Here is a 16,253-nt window from a genome sequence, read left to right on the forward strand (position 1 = left end):
GTTTTCAGCGCCCCCTGCAGGGAAACCAAAGAACTTGCGTGCTGCGTTTAAAGTCATGCTCGTTGCCACCGGTGCACTGAGGCTAGCGCGGTGGACTTGTTTGATTAAGAACAGGATGGAGCACTTTTTGAAATGTAACAGTTCTTCTTATTTGAGTTAATCATTGTTGAATCTTTTAAACTGCACCTGGTGTTTCCCTGCTTAAGCGTAAAACGTAGGTTACTCGGCAACGTCTCCGTTGAACGAAGGTGAGCTTTTTTTTAAACTTAGAAATCTGCGTTTAACTTTATCTACTGAACTGTTTTATGTTCAGAACAGCTACACAGCTAGCTAATGTTGGCGGTTTAAGAGTTATGTCTGTTTTTGTGACATAATCCGAACGTGTCCCATAATATGGAAGGAATTGTGTTAATAATGAATAAACGTAGGTATTTTGTTTCAGCTTCAGAGCCGTGTGTGCGATATATCAGTTCCTGTTTTTATATTAGTGCTGACTCAAATAAAGCGATGGACTTATAGCATCCCTGGCATGAAGTGTGCTTTTGTGCTAGTGCTTACTATTTTAACATTTTGCTTCTATATGCGTACACCTTTCCCCGGTGGTTTTTTTAAAAACCGTTAACCAGTGAGTTTTTAATATTTTATGATATGACCTTATCTTAGCGTACCGTTCAAACGAAAGACTGTCGAATTTTCCGAGCCGCAGTTGAACGCCCCATGTTTCCAGCCTCCAGGCACAAGCAGCGATGCACTTCAAAGACAGACGTCCTGCTGACACAGCCGCGTTCTGGACGCAAATCTTTGCTTTTTTCATCACTTGCTTATAGTTTTAATAGAGTTTACATGGCTCCATGTTAGTTGCCTTCGTGAAAACTAACACTTGGACACCTTACTCAGGCGCATGCATGCTATTTTGTCTATGGTTCACCTACTCTTTGGTGCCTCTGAAGGTAAGTTGCTGCCATCAAGTTGACAAAAGTAGCTTGATGTATTTATTGTGCATGACATTTCAAGCGTTCTTTGTGTTGTTGCAGGTTAAAGACTGAACACGGATCAAGGTAAAGTGAGCGCCTCCTCTCATCTAATTGATCATCAATGTTATAGCAAGTTCATCGCCGGGGTCAGTTGGAAAGTCAATACTGGGTAACTGTAGAGTCCCCGAGCATCTTGCCGCCGGATGGCTCATTGTGTGTGTCCTGAATGTGTCGAAGGCAGACAAGGGGGCATGTGGCGTCTGTCATCGGCTTGTACACAGACGAGGACAGGTCTGCACGCAGGGGGGTGACTGCTGCCAATTAGTCGGCCTCTTTTGTTGCCGACGGACTTTTTCCGTCCCTGTCGGGAAGCAGCCGGCCATCCATCAAAGCCGACTCGCTCACCTTCTAATGCACATATTAATCGTCAAGGTGACAGCCACACGGCAGATGGAAACTTCTGTCAGGCTATGCTCATGAGATCTTTAGCTCAACTGAAGTCCAAAATCGTTGAGACAGATCCACCTTTAACTGCCAGGTGAAGAAACATTAGATTATACCATATTATATCTATGTAAATGATTAATTTATAAAGATGATCTTTTGCTCATGAGATATTTATGACTCGTCCCTATCTCGGCATACATGTTTTAGAGTATAAATCATATTCTGTTTTATTCAATTTTTTTAAGGAACATTTCCTCAGCTCATATTTAGATATTTAATGAGTAGATTTATTTATTTTCAATCAAATAATAACACATGATGTATATTTCATTCTATTTTTGTAGCTTATGTACGATCTATTAGGTCTAATAATATATAAATCACGGAGGACTTCAGACTTTAGATTCAGAATTTGAGGTCAATATTAGATATGAGAGTCAATAGAAGTGATTGAGAAGGAGTGTGAAGGAGTGTTGAAACTGCTGAGAGTAATGGACGGAGATTTAGGGAAGTGAGGAGGAGAATGCAGGCAGGGTGGTGAAGTCAGAGCCGCAGCAAGGGTGAAAGGAAAGCGCTATAGAGTCATGAGACTCAGGATTCAGAGGTAGAAGAGTCAGAGATGATGATACCGAGGAGAGCTGGAATGTGTCATCGACTGCGGGCATGTCCAGTTGCTGTGAAATGAAATCAAAAGAGTGGCTTTGTCAGCGAGTTTGAATTGAAAAGCTCATTGTCCGCTGTGACAAATGAGCCGTCTTAAATGGCGTATAAGATATCGTGGTTTCCATCAGACCCTGTCGCTGATCAGCAGTGTCACTTTGCTCCGTCACTTAAACCACTTTACAGTTTCACACTCTTCACTCATCGCAGACTCTCATGTTCCCTCTCTCTCTCTCCAGCCATGAACGCTCACGCTGACCAGCTGAGGGAGCTCTCCATCGCGGCAGGGACGTAGCTGTGCCTCACCGGCCTCCCAAAGTTCTCCATCATCTCGTCGGACCCACCTGCCGCTCTTCTGAAGTGAGACCGTTCTGCGGAGCAACATGGGGGAGCGGCGAGCGCACTCCTTCCACATGACCTGCCACGTGCAGCGGGACTACGGCAGCAGGATGGCCAGCTCCTTCATCCGCTGCCACCCCAACGGGTACGCGGACACCAACCTCACCATGGACCAGGACCTGGACTCGGACATCCCTGCCAGCCCGGCTCTATCCGCAAAAGCCCGCCTCTCGCTGCGCGCCCCTCCACCTGGTCGCGGCCACTACTCTCCTGTTTCACTGGAACTGGACCCTACAGCGGTGAATAATGGATCAGGCTTCCCCTTCAGCCCGACCACAGACACAAAGAACCCAGCGCTGCAGATCACACCCGGGCAGCCCTCGATCATCTCCATCCCTGCAGCTATCCCGCGCTCCAGCTGGCTGCATTCTCACAAGGATTTCCAAAGTCCTTACATCCAGACTAGCATGCAGGGGGATGTTTACAACTTCCTCGAGAGACCCGCTGGACTGAAATGCTTCCTCTACCACTTCCTCGTGTGAGTACATCTTCTCTCCCGACACTCTCAGATGATTTGCCTGTCTGTGACTCTTAAACTCTCAATAAGGGACGTGAGAAAACAACTTTAAAGGCTGATAAGGAAAGCGTCTTCGGTCGGGCCACTGCAGCCCCTCTCTCTTTAATTACACATAGTGCTTCTCTGTCTTCCAGTATTATGTTCTGGTTCCCAGTAACCAAAGTAGAGGTGTCCTGCAGGTCGTCTGCTCGCTGTTCAAAGTAGTTCAGCAGAAGCGGGTCATGGTGATCTGGTCAGGCACACCTCTGACCCCGGTACATGCTGCTCCTCCTCACTGTCTGCAAACCTGCTTCCTCAGGCGCGACAGAAGCCGTGCCCTGTGCCGCGCTGCCGCTCCAAACTGTCTCGCATTGTGGTCACATCACCTGTGGATCACTCCGTGATTTATAAATTTGAGTGTAGCTGCAGGTGAGAGGCTCTGCCATCCAGGAGAGACTCATAGTCAATCCAACAAATCCAAATCCATCAGGATCACAATGTCTCCTTGTGAGGCCTTCAACTGGGAGGGGCCCCAGGGCAGACCCGGACCTACTGCTGAGACCACTAGGATTGTTTACGCCCACCATTCTTAACTGTTCACATCCTATCGATAGTGAAGATAAGTTATATAAAAAAAAATACCACATCAAATTAACTTCTCTTGTAAAATGTTTTTAATGTATATTTCTTTTTTGACAAATCAATCTAAAACATTGGTTTTGAAATGATATTTATTCATGTAAACACGTGTGTATTATGTGTTGTTTCAATTTCATGCATCATTCATTGTTTTCTATTCAGTATTTTTCATAGTTATTCCTTTAACCAAGTGCCATTCATCAGATTTCAGTGTCGCGCTGGCCACCAAGTTAATTATGATGATGCTTTAACGACTAGCATAAAGTTAGCTTAGTTAGTTAGTTTTGCTTTAGCTCTTCAGTAATTTTGAATCCAGTCCGGTGTCTTGAGCTACAGGGCCTCATTTGGTCGTGTGGAATTCAGTAAATCCATGACTTGATTTGTGTGAAGTCTGGTTGAGAATCATATTTGAATCAATTGATATGAATTGGTTCTCACTCAGCAATAACTCAGGGGCTTAGAAGTTCGCGGGCGCCCCCTGATGGTCACCTCATTGATGCAAAACGCAGTAAAACACTCAGCAAGCAAGTCCTGCAGCCGGTCTGAGTTGCATGTCGGGTGTCTCTGAACCCATTTACCTCCATATTTGCAACCACTGACTCACCCACCTTTGTCATAGACCAACATATAGAAATCAATTTTTACGTTAATCCTGTTCGCTGTTCTCTTCAAGCCAGAGATACTCTTGACACGTGGCTGAATGGGGCTGGGGGTTAACAGAAACAAGGCAAACAGCAACTCTTGGAAATTAATTTTTTTCAGGAGCAGGAATTGTCTTTGAGATTTCTTGTGTGGATGTTCTGCTGCTGACATGGCACTGAGCTCGAAGGATTTAGACCAGATTATACGAGAATATGAATGAGTGTTTAATCTAAAGTCCCCCGGTGAACTGTGTTTGTGCGTCTGTTGAGTGCCTGCAAGTTCCTTCCAGTATATTTATTTTGTTGATTTTGGACCGAAAGCAGCTTTGATTCTGAGTCATATCCTGAGTTAAGGTGGAATTGTATCTGCAGTTTTGAATATGACTCAGTAGTGTTGTGGCTTTAAGGCTTATTTATTAGTCTAAGTGGATCCGTGTCATGAATGAATGCAAAAACCCAGTCATTGCTGTATAAGCCTTTCAGCTGGAAGCAGAGATGAGAGGACCAACCTCAGACATCGAGAAAGGTAGCAGAAGATGGACTGGCTGTTGTGTTGCAAAGAACCAACTCTTCTGTCCCAGAAACCTTACCCTTTATTGACAAACTCCCGCTTTAGTGATGAAGAACCTGCGCTTCTACTGTGCTGCTCAAACTCACTCTTCACTTATGACTACTAAGAACTTGCTATTGTGTCGCGAAGAACCCGTTCATCTGTGGCAAAGAGCTCACTCTTCAGTAGCAGAGAACTCACTCTGCTGTTCCAATGAATTTGCCCTGTTGTGTGGTCAAAATGTTATGCAATGTTTGTTCTCCTCATCTCCGAAATGAGCCTCTAGGATCAGTAACTTAAGTCAGTGTGAATGGGGCGGTCAGGGATGCCCCCTCTTTAACCATCCATTGTGTGTCCTGCTTTGTTGATAATCCCTGCCAGCAGTAATTGAAGCTCCAGTGTTTCCCCAACTCAGAGGCGGAACACGATCCTGTCCATCATTGAATATTAAACCCTTTTAAATGATCCCAGCTCAGCTTCTTTAAGTAACTCTTACTTCACAAAGGGCGCAGGAGGTGTCCGTCCTAATCTAGATCAGATCGTGGTGAGAGGCGGGAAGACTCAGTCTCTCCATCTTAATGATGAATTCTCAATTCATATTTGACCCTTGTCATTTTGGCGTCTCACTTTTTTCTCTGTCGAAAACACATTTTCACTGAGGCAGTTGTAGTCGATGTCAGCAGCCATGTGCTTCGCACCGGAGTCTTGTTTGATCAGAGCAAATGTAGTAGCGGTTAATTCGCTTGCAGCTCTTCTCTTGGAGGCTGAACCACTGAACTCTTGAGCTGAAATCATCTGCCAAAAGCAGTGATGGAATCCTCAGGTCACTAAAGCGTCTCCGCAGCTGTGGTGTTCATGAAAAGCAGAAGCAGGCGGAGGAGAGGTGGCGAGGCGACTTGGCAAACAAGCTTCCATCACAGCGTTGGGGTTAAAGTCATCTTTTTTAGTGTGGCGCCTGTGACCTGTGGTGCTAATGATTGTTGTGTTCAAATCCCGCCGTGGGAAAAGCTGTGTCTGAAAAAAAGCCTTACGCAACGGCGTTGCAGGCGACCTGGTGCGATGATCTTGCCACATTTGACCTACACTCTCAGGTTTTTACATAAGGAACACACACATTCTCAGTTGTGCAACTTGGATTTGAGTCCTTCCCAGTGAATCATTACAGCTTCTCTTGTTGTAGTGCCACTGGTGTCTTCTGTGTCTGTGGACTACTAAAACTGACTTACACTAGGACACCCTGGAAAGGTCATCAGTCCATCAGAGGGCAGACAACCAGGCACACACACATTTTTTAAACAACTTTTGTTGTCCTCAACTTGTCATGCAACATTAAGGAGGCTCAAGAATTTGAGTGACTGTGAAATCTGAACTCATCAGACTAGGTGTTGTCTGTTGTGCTTCTCAAATGGTCTCCATTTGGGACCCATTATTACCACTTATTGACAAGCCATGACCCATATCAGAATGAAAAATACTTTATATATGTATTAATAATTAGCACTGTATATATTTATGAATATTTATTATATTATATATATTATTGTATAACAACTATATAAGAAAATAAACAGTCCCAAGTCACAATGATATGGCGAAAGCTACCTCGCGTACTAGCATGTCTGCAAGAATATTGATAAAAATCCTGTGTTTTAAGGTGCTTTTCGCTCCCTGTTTATTGCAGTTTCATATGCCTCTTTTACCGATGGAAGGAGCGAGTTACTACTACTATCTAAAGCCGCTTCGTGACCCCGTAGAACTTGTGTTCCAAAAGACTGTAGCTTCTTAGCTAGCGTGATTGTCGTTTCAGTTAGTATATAAACAGAAAAGACAAAATAAAGGGAGTTGAGAGAACGAATTTTGCCACGGTCGCTGTAATTTGGCAACAAAACACCAGCCTGCCGAGTCATGCATCTGTTACTGACTCATTTTTTTATGAATGTCTGATCAAAAAGCTCCCGCGCACATTTGATGCAACAGGACTGGGTCACACAGCCATTAGCCAACCTTATTTAGCCGCCGCCAAAACCCCTGGGATCTGATTAAAACAAAACAGCTGGAGCTTTCGTGAGTATGATTGACTGCAGATCTGGACAGCGTCACCAAAACAAGATGCTCCAGCTCCGGTGTTCTCAATCTGGATGGGAGCTCTGACCGGTCTGTTCAGTCGCTCAGCTAAAAAACAAGGTTTGCCTCCACAGTAAAATAAATGTATACACACAATATGATGATATGATGAATGTACTGTGGAAGTCACCTGACCTTGACTTGACCATTAAATCTTTAGCTTTACAGTAGAGGATGAATAAATTGTTTCTTTAATCCTTTCATGCAACGTGTCCTATAAAACCGTCTCCACTAGCCAAAGTCTGGATCTTCACTGTACTGTATGATTCGGAGATTTATAGAAGCAAGGAATGGTGTAGGTTGAACTAGTTCTGTGTCTAATCTTCATGGACTCAGTTGAGTTGATGAAATGGTCCAAGATGGAGGCTGTGGTTCTCAGGTTAAGAAGAAGAACCATTATGGTTGGAGACGAAATGCATTCCCAATTTGAAGAGTCACTCTTCACAGTTGATAAAAGTTCCTACCACAGTCTTGAGTGGGTTGTTGTAACCTGCAGAACATGATTGACAATGCAAGTGACTAACAAAGGCCATCTTTTGATGTATACTATACCTGTCCTGTACTGCTGTGCTGGCATGGGTACTAATCCCGGGGGAACAAGTGTTGTTGTGTCTTGTCATTCTCCATCTGCGAGGGCCACAGCAAGTTGCCCTCATCCCGTTCTGGTCGTCATCTAGTCACTCTGTCTTCTCTTCACCCACGGAACTCATTGGTTGTCTTCCTCTCCCCTGCTATGTCTTGGCACCTCCATCTCTTGCTAAGATTTTGTCAGTGGGCGTACCCCCAACCAAATGGTACGGAACCTCTCAGGAAGCCGAGTTGGCAAATCTTTTCTTTCAGTCACAGTTTCAGTGTAGGGCATCCATTTTCCAGTGCAAGGCGTAGCCCTTTGAGCCAAACGCCAGCTCCACACCCATCGTCATCTGGAAGGTAGCAATTTCAAATCAAGATGAGTCAATAAAAGTCACATGGGTATCTAGTCATGGATGCCACTGAGGGAGGGAGCCTTCGGAATTCCTCTGGTAATTTCATCCCCAGTTTGCATTTCATTTCATCCCACTCGCTTATGAGTTATTGAAAGCCTCATGTTTTGTGAAAGAATACCATCACAAAGTATTGACTGGTACAGTTGGGGCCTTTTCATTTGAACCGAATCCCTTTTCTACCGGACTCCTGGTGTGAAATCATTTTCATCCTCTCCCCTGACAAATTGCCCTGGCCATCCTCGATTCCTGACATGGTGAGAGAATGAGAGCAGCACTCCACAAACCTCTTTATTGAGCCCTCCTCCCCGCCCACAGAAGAGCTTAGGGTGGATTACAGCGCATCAGCCGGCAGCCTCAAACATGGATATTCCATCCTGGCTAAGCCACTCTCTTGTCCACCAAATACTTGTAAAATCAATGTAAATCTTCTTACAGACTGGAGGGGCAGATGAATGAAGCCGGGAATCGCAGGCGCAGGTTTCACTCGCGGTGGTGATTCACCTTCCGCTTCGGATCTATTGTAGTCTGTGAGCTAAGACTTATCTACATCCTGCAGCCTGTGTGCTGGGCAGTAGTACCATGTTCCTGTCCAGTGTGAGTTAGACGTTCAGTTTCAGACTGTCAAGGCCTCTACCTGGTGCCAAATTGCACCGAAACCTGACCAGTGTGAACCCCCCTCATGGGTGGAATGATGTTTTCAATTGGGTTGTGCCCACCCTAGTTCTAATAATAGAAGCCCTGCCACCCAGGTATTCACCCACTGGCTCATGCTACAGTGTCCCTCCTCTTTGAAACACAATCCGTTTTGGTCCCTGCAATTGGGATGAACATTTTTGACACCAAGGAAAGCTCTAAGTATTGTACACCTGCTGCTCCTTCACATTCTGTGGCACTAATGTAGGTGACTCTGTTATCTATGTCAGAATACCTCCTTCATGCCTCTCTGTTGAGGCGTTACAGGCAGACCCAGGACATGTCGAGAGATTGTGATGCTCAAATGACCTGGGAGCACCTTAGTTGCATAGTAGACCTTGGCTACATCACAGTTTCCTGCGTTGAATGCGCTACTGCTCCAACTTGCAGTCACACTGAATGTAGAATCCGGGCTTTCAACTAAAGCACGGGACATATTCCATCACTCCTGGTGTTCCCCAGACGTCCTCTCTTTGGAGAGGGACGTCTGGCCCTCTTTACTTTGGCCGCTACCCCAAGCTCTGGCTTGGGAGAGGCTGTCGTAAATGGATGTCTGGTTGCATAGTATGTCACATTTTCATGTATAAAACCTTTTCAAGGGGCAGCCATGGAAGCAGTTCTGTTCAACTTTTGGAATCCCTTCAGTCCCGCTGAGCTGCATTCATCTGAGAAAACCCAGACAGGGAGGCCAGATGAGCACGAAACCCGTCTCTGTCTAGACCTGTTCTGGAATCTGATCCCCTTCCTCTCATTATGATCAGAATCAGATTGTTACTGTAATGCGCGTTGTCAAGCTTGGCATGTCGATGTGATGTCGCACAGTTTTTCTGCCGTGAGCTGACCACAGGTGGGAGTAGAAATCTCTCGAGTCATTGAGCCCGTTGCCTTTTGGCTCAGCTCTTTCTGAAGCAGACAGAAACTTCACTTGATCTGTTTGTGGATCTCACTTTCCATCCTTTCCTTACTCCAGAACAAGACTCAAAAACACTTGAATTCCTGATCCTAAATCCTTATCTCTTCACAATTGGTTGCATATCTTTCAGTGAAAATTTACGGCACCATATCTTCTGAAAAATATATTATCTTCATTGACATCTTGACTGCCCCCGACATTTTAACCCAGTTGAGGAGTCCTGTCCTTATAGGGAACAAGTCTCAGATAAATGGAAGAAGTTGGACACATGGCTTTTATTAGGCCTTAATCGTGTTAGCTGTGCTGCTTAGTACTTGAAGAACAATTTATCCATCATTTTGAAGTTATTTTAGAGCCTGTTCCCTCGGGGGTTATTCATTCTATTCAGAAGTGAGTCATCTTGCTGTTGTTCTTGAGTTGCTAAGATTGACTCAGCATTTATGGTTTCAGTGTTCAAAGCATTTCTCCATCAGACGGCAGAACCACCTGCTCTTCTTGGTCAACCGGCCAGATGTTGTCTGGTGCTGACATATACAAACAGATTATCAAAATGGCCGCAGGCTTACTGTCCATATATGTTGACCGGAAACCTGCAGTAGCTGCTTATGAGAGATTACAGTCTAAATCAAGGCGCAACATGCATGCTGTAAATAGTTTTAATCTTAAAAGCAACTTGTTTTCAAACATGTCACCACCCTCTTTCTTCCGCCATTGTTTTTTTAATACCACTTTACTGACACTGTGTGTCATTTTGATGTTAAATTACAGGACGTGGTGGACACTGCAGCTTTGTCACATCATACAGGTCATTTCACTGGCAAAAATGTTTGTTGTTCTGTTCACATATTCTGTGCACCGCAAACAGAAAGTAACCACAACAGCAACTTATATAACGTTGACAGCATATGGTGGATGTAATCCAACCTATAGCACAGGCCGCACTTGCCCGCTCTGTGTGTGTGTGTGTGTGTGTGTGTTATGTGATGGTGTGTGTCACGTAGAAGCACTTAAATATGTGTGCCGTGGATTATTTCTGGCATCGTTAAACGCACAACTCATTCTGCGCTTAATCCCGCCAGGGCCGGGAAAACACCCGGTAAATCCGCTCTTAAAATTTTTAGTGACTTTGGAGTCCGTGAGCCAGGAGGCGCTCCAAGAAGTGCTGAGGTGGAAACTGTCTCAGGTGAAATGTTTGTGTCGTTTTTCAATGACACAAATGGAAAAACAGGCTGGACTTCAGTTTATAACGTCTCTTGTTTTTCCTCCGCTGGACAAGCCAACTTGGTCTGTCTATTAAAAAATATGTTTGGGTTTATTTAAGATTAAGTGAGTCATTGTTTATGCATGACAACACTTTAAGTCGCGTCAATGCATTGTGTTAAAAAACATGGTTTACAAGCAACGTACCAACTGAACGTAGCATATAATAATATTGATACACAATGCAATGGAATGTCAAGGTGTTTTTGTCAATAAAAACAAACAAAAAAAACCAAGTAAGTCCCTATTAAATATAGGACACCCCCCTACTACCCCTCGACTTAAAAACAACCAAGATTATAAATGCAAGAATGAATGAAATGATAATGATAATAACTAAACAAACAGAGTTCTTGTGATGTAACATTACTGTAGGTTACGTTCATTTTATGTGCTGCGACTTGTCTAGCTCATACAGCTGGTTCATCTGTGGGTCGTCGCTCCTCACCTTCACATGAAGGTTCTAGAGCCGGCCTGTATTTGTCGATGTCGATCGACAGATGGACCTTCTTGTCTGAATGTTTCCCCCGTTGCTAGGAGACCTGGAAAAACCCCGTCTGCTGTTAAGCAGGAAGGAAAATAAAAAGTGACGATGTTGTGATTTTCTCCGCAGCTTCATCATGGTCCTGGTGTGTCTGATCTTCAGTGTGCTCTCCACAATAGAGCAGTATGCAGAGTTTGCCACAGGAACGCTCTTCTGGATGGTGAGTCATTAAACTCTGATGGTCCTGTAAGTTACCCCTGTTCTCTGAGTGAGTTGGTCCAGCGGTTTGCGGAAACATTTTCAGCTGTTCATCTTACAATAAGTGATGGTGGGGTCTTAAGCATCTTGTGAGGATGTGCCCTGGGCACTTCCTCTTGAGGTGTTCCAGGAGACTAGGAGGAGGCCCCAGGGCAGACCCACGGCAAGGTGAGGTCTTTTGTTTGACTTGGGATATTGTCCATATTCCTCTGGAAGAGCTGGAGGATGTTTATGGTGAATAGAACGTTTGGCTTTCTTTGCTCAGGCTGCTGCCCCTGCGATCTGACTTCCCACACAACTGTCAAACTGAGAATGTTTGAATTTGAATGAGTACATGCTGCAGCCTCACAAGACACCATGAGCCTGCGCCTTAAACGGATGACTCAAAATTGTTTAAAAAGTTTAACAGGTGCTGACCACTGCGCGCTGCAAGGAACCATCCAAATAATGCAACCAAACGAGCATACTGCAGTACCTGCTCGTCACCACATGGTGGCGACAGAGTATCTTGAATACACCTCTGTTGACCCACAGATTGACTCGAGGCAGAAGAGATAAATGATTTTTCCTTATTGTAAAAACCAACCTGCAGAGTTTCACACTCAGACCTGTGTTCCCATTATTAACATGTCCAGGGGCAACACTCACTGCTCACCACTCATTCTGAATTATCGGGCTCCGGGCAGACTGAACTTGCTGATACTCGTCTGTAAATTGTCTTCTTTTCTCGCTCCCTTCTTGTGGCTTATTAGGCCGTTAAAAGCTCTAAGTGATGCAATAAATCCTGCGTTAACAGCAGGTAGATGAAGTTATGGCTGCTGTTTGGAAACACAACAAAGAGCTTGAACCATTCGTCTCCTGCCAGCTGCTTGGGGAGAACAAATACATACACACAGCTTTCATGTCTGCTGGGCGATAAGAGGATATGATTAAGTCTTCTCTCTGGCCACTTTAACTATTGTAAAATGATCCGAATCTTTTCTCTAACTATCCTAAATCGCACACACAAGAGAGACATTAGGGATGTTTCAACACACTCCTGTTGGTTTTTAGATTTCGAATACCTTGAGAGGTTTCTTCTCAGGAGAAAAGCCAGGCCATGTGCGTTGCTTTTGAATATGCTTCCTAACCCCTGGTCAACCGGGGATTTTCCTGCGGTGTGAAAGTGACTATTGACTTTTAGATACTTGGATGGGCTTGTTCTACATGTCAAATGAAGTTTACTGTTGAATGAAGACGGATGTGCTTTGACTTCTGAGGAATGATGATGATCGCGTGACATCATCTGGTTTTGGTGGTTTGCACTTTGATCCCGCCGTCATCAGCTGTTTCTGTCACAGTCTGCTGCTTAAGCGGAAGAGCACTTGTCGACCTCCAAAACATGACGTCTGCTTTGGCCACAGAATGACTTTCACATTCAGCTACTTTCATCCTCCTGTGTCTCTTCAACCACTTCATCTCTAATATTCATGATCCAACACTCTTTCTCCTCTCTACGTATCCTCACTGCCTTGGGAACGTCCATCACGTCCCTCTGATATACTAAGTTTCTGATCTCGTCTTGATCTTTCTATTCATGCCCACTAAGAGGGGAAAATCAATTCCTCTTCATAGAATTTCAATAGAAAAGATTAAACCTAAGCATCACAATATCTCCATATCAGCTCTTTTTTTTTACATTTATTTTTAGACACAGACTCCTTGTTTTGAAACTTTCTGTCACATGATTTTTGGAGGTCTGGGAGGAGCTATTCAGGGTGTTTATTGACAGTAGTGGGCTATAATTAGAAAGGTCGACTGTCATCTGTGAATCACCCGCTGCTTGTTTTGGATGGCGGGATATGGAGGATATTTGTCCTCCAGCTGCCAAAGTAAAGCAGAGCCGGTCCATAACACACACACTCTTAAAGAGGCCACGACAGTTTTCACTCACAGCGTCGTCATCAACAACCTTCACTACATTCATCTACAACGACAAACATTTGAAAGAATCTCCTTAAATAGTAGTAAATATTGCAGTATTTCTCGTCTGGTGTGTCTACATCAGCTGTGTGTATCACAGTACTATTAAGAAACTGTTTTTGTATTTTCTCAATGATTTTGTGGCCTGTTGTGTTTATGACTGGATATACAAGAGTAGGACTGCGTGTGGTCCTCCTTCAGGTTGGAAATGAGAGGAAGGTGGATAAATTCTCTGTCTTGCTCACAAGGGACTGCAGCATCTTCAGTCATGATCTGTCATGGTGAAGAAAGAGCTGAGCTAAAGGACATACATATTGATTGGTCGGTAGATTTGTTGCAGCTTTCGCACTGCAGGAAACATTTTAGGAAGCAGGATTTCCTGAGCTGCTATAGTGTTAAGGCCTCTGCCATCATAAAAACTGATCCTCGCCTTGACTATGTTATGGGAGATACAGTATTAACACACCTTTGTTGCTAGCTGTCATGAAGCCACAGACATCTTGGGGCACTCAGGCTCACTCTCATCTCACTCAATGACAGAGACAGAGAGTCTCCCATGTGGTTCTTTGAAAGCCCAGAGACTCAACAACAATGTTACAGTTGTGGGCGAGGGTAAGTGTAGTGACAGAGCGCTTGCTTCTGTGATGTCACTGGACACATTGCTCGGGGTAGGTCCGTGAAGTTTCATCTACATGTTAGGGTTCATCACTGCTGTGTGAGAAGCTGAATAAGCAGCAGAGAATCATATTAAAAATGGAGTCTAGATGAACCGGTTTCAACTGTGACAAGTGACCCTTTGTGTGGACTGGCAAGCTCTACATGGACATACGGGGAATGGGTCTAATCTCATTTTCATCTGGACTGGTAATTCTCCGCAGCGGCTTCACCTTCCTCCGGCTTGATCAGATTATTCAGCACAAACATTTTCACTTTCTGCCACCGTCACGTCCAAAAAAGCGGCCCGACAGCTGCCTGACCCAATTCATGGAATTATTGTTTAATCTGTCAGATTCCCCAAATTCATTCACACCTTTGACTTTCAGATGTCAGAGGGTCCAGAATCACGCGCTGTTCCGAGCCAGCCATATGTCGCCCCCTAGCTGTGCTTTTTGTGAGTTAACCTCCCGAACCAAGTCTGGAAAAATCAAAAATCTATCTCTTCTAAATCATTCCCAGCCGGATTAGAAGGTCTCAAGTGAGTACAATTGAATTTATTCTGTACGGTCCTAACAAGGCACCTAAGGAACTGCATCCGTCAGTGGAGACCCCCCTGATTTATACGTTGCTATAGACTGAGCCCAGGGCACTCAGACCAGGGTTTATTACTTTCCTCACCAACAATGAGGCTCCGGCTGGTTGGTCAGCTTGAATGGAACTGGAAGTCACGGGAAGCTGAGTTCCTGACCTGTGAATCACTGTCTGCATCTCTGATTTGTGATGAAAAAACAAGTTGCAATTGAGGCTGATTATCATGCGAGGGCTTTACAAGTGTACTGAAGCGCTTCTGTACTGTCAATTCTGTCCCATTTGCTTCCCCCGGCTTTGTCTCTGACTCGGCAACCAAGGGATTCTGATAGAGCTGCGTATGCGGCTGGGGGATCTGATGCCAGGCCGCCGGAGCGTGAAATCCACAACCGTGAATGTTGAGTAATGAATCTGGGAAAATATGAAGTTGGCTCACATCAAAACGGAGACGTCAATCAACCTGACTGCGTCGTCATCGCTCTGATGAGGTCGGATCTTATCGGAACGATTTCCTGCTTCCCAACCGGACAGTAATTATGCAGATGAATCTGAGAGGCAGGAATCATGTCATCATGTTGTTGGGTACCTAACTCTCTGCTTCAACTGATGAAAGGATGGTGTGATGCCGGAATGCTGGCATTTTTTGGGGCACCCCCATTTGGCGCTGACATCAAAGCAAAATGAAAGGCTGGACGGGTAAATGGTAGGATGAGGGGGTTACATCAGGAAGTGGGTCACTACACTGTAGTGGATGATGTGACTGAACGACTGACAAGGGTGTTATGCAGCACATTAGCTAAGTTAGCACCTGTTGTTTCAATGTCTAGTATGTGATACCTGGGACGCCACTACATCCCATGATGGTGGTGATCTGGGGGCACCGCTGACGTCCCATGTCTTAGGATGTTAAAGACATTGGAGTGGTGAAGAAACTGCACTGGTGGCCTAAAAAATGTGGGGACTCACATTTGGGCAAACCCAGCCCAATCCTGCTTTATCAATATTCCTTTGGTGTGCGCTGTTCCAGGAAGGCTTATAGCTAGCTTTCTTTTCTATGGTCCTCCCTTTTTTTTGCTTTACAACATGGAACAGACTGTTTCACCTCAAGTAGCTCTCACTCATATATGGACACAACACCTCCAACTATCGGGCCATGTTGCAACCCTCGCGTGAACCGGAGAATTGAGCCGATTCAAAGTTTACCAGGGGCACCGGGGGGCGGTGTCGTGCCTCGGTTGTGTGGTGGAACAAGGGGTGGATCTGTGGGATTTAGTCACATTCCGTCAAGCTATCATGGAAAACATGGGTTCTCTGCCTTAAAATAGGTTATCTAATTTGTATGTATGTCTAGCTAAAATCAACACTCCCATAGTTGGCATCCTTTGGCCGACAGTTAAAGATTCCCCTCTATGAAGTCGACCTGTGAGGTTACCTGAGGCGTTTCCATCCAGTGGGATGTTCACAAAAGCTACACAAAAACACACGGCATAGTCTTCTATATAAGTGGGCTGGCGATCTCGCA

At 44.8% G+C, this 16,253-nt stretch overlaps 1 protein-coding gene across 4 annotated transcripts in view; it reads left to right on the top strand.

The window, feature by feature from the left end:
- The first annotated feature begins 104 nt into the window (after window positions 1-104).
- The window catches only part of kcnq1.2 (potassium voltage-gated channel, KQT-like subfamily, member 1.2), a 140,178-nt gene continuing 124,029 nt past the window's right edge, over window positions 105-16,253 (top strand). For 3 of the 4 annotated variants that reach the window (XM_053885993.1, XM_053885994.1, XM_053885991.1), the window contains exons 1-4: window positions 105-950; window positions 1,035-1,058; window positions 2,321-2,958; window positions 11,396-11,486. In XM_053885993.1, coding sequence (XP_053741968.1) covers window positions 2,465-2,958; window positions 11,396-11,486 — 585 coding nt within the window. In that variant the 5' untranslated portion in view covers window positions 105-950; window positions 1,035-1,058; window positions 2,321-2,464. The remainder of the gene's footprint in view (window positions 951-1,034; window positions 1,059-2,320; window positions 2,959-11,395; window positions 11,487-16,253) is intronic. The other variant, XM_053885992.1, reaches the window with a different exon arrangement.

This window comes from Synchiropus splendidus, chromosome 14 (genome assembly GCF_027744825.2).
Source record: "Synchiropus splendidus isolate RoL2022-P1 chromosome 14, RoL_Sspl_1.0, whole genome shotgun sequence".
NCBI lineage: Eukaryota > Metazoa > Chordata > Actinopteri > Syngnathiformes > Callionymidae > Synchiropus > Synchiropus splendidus.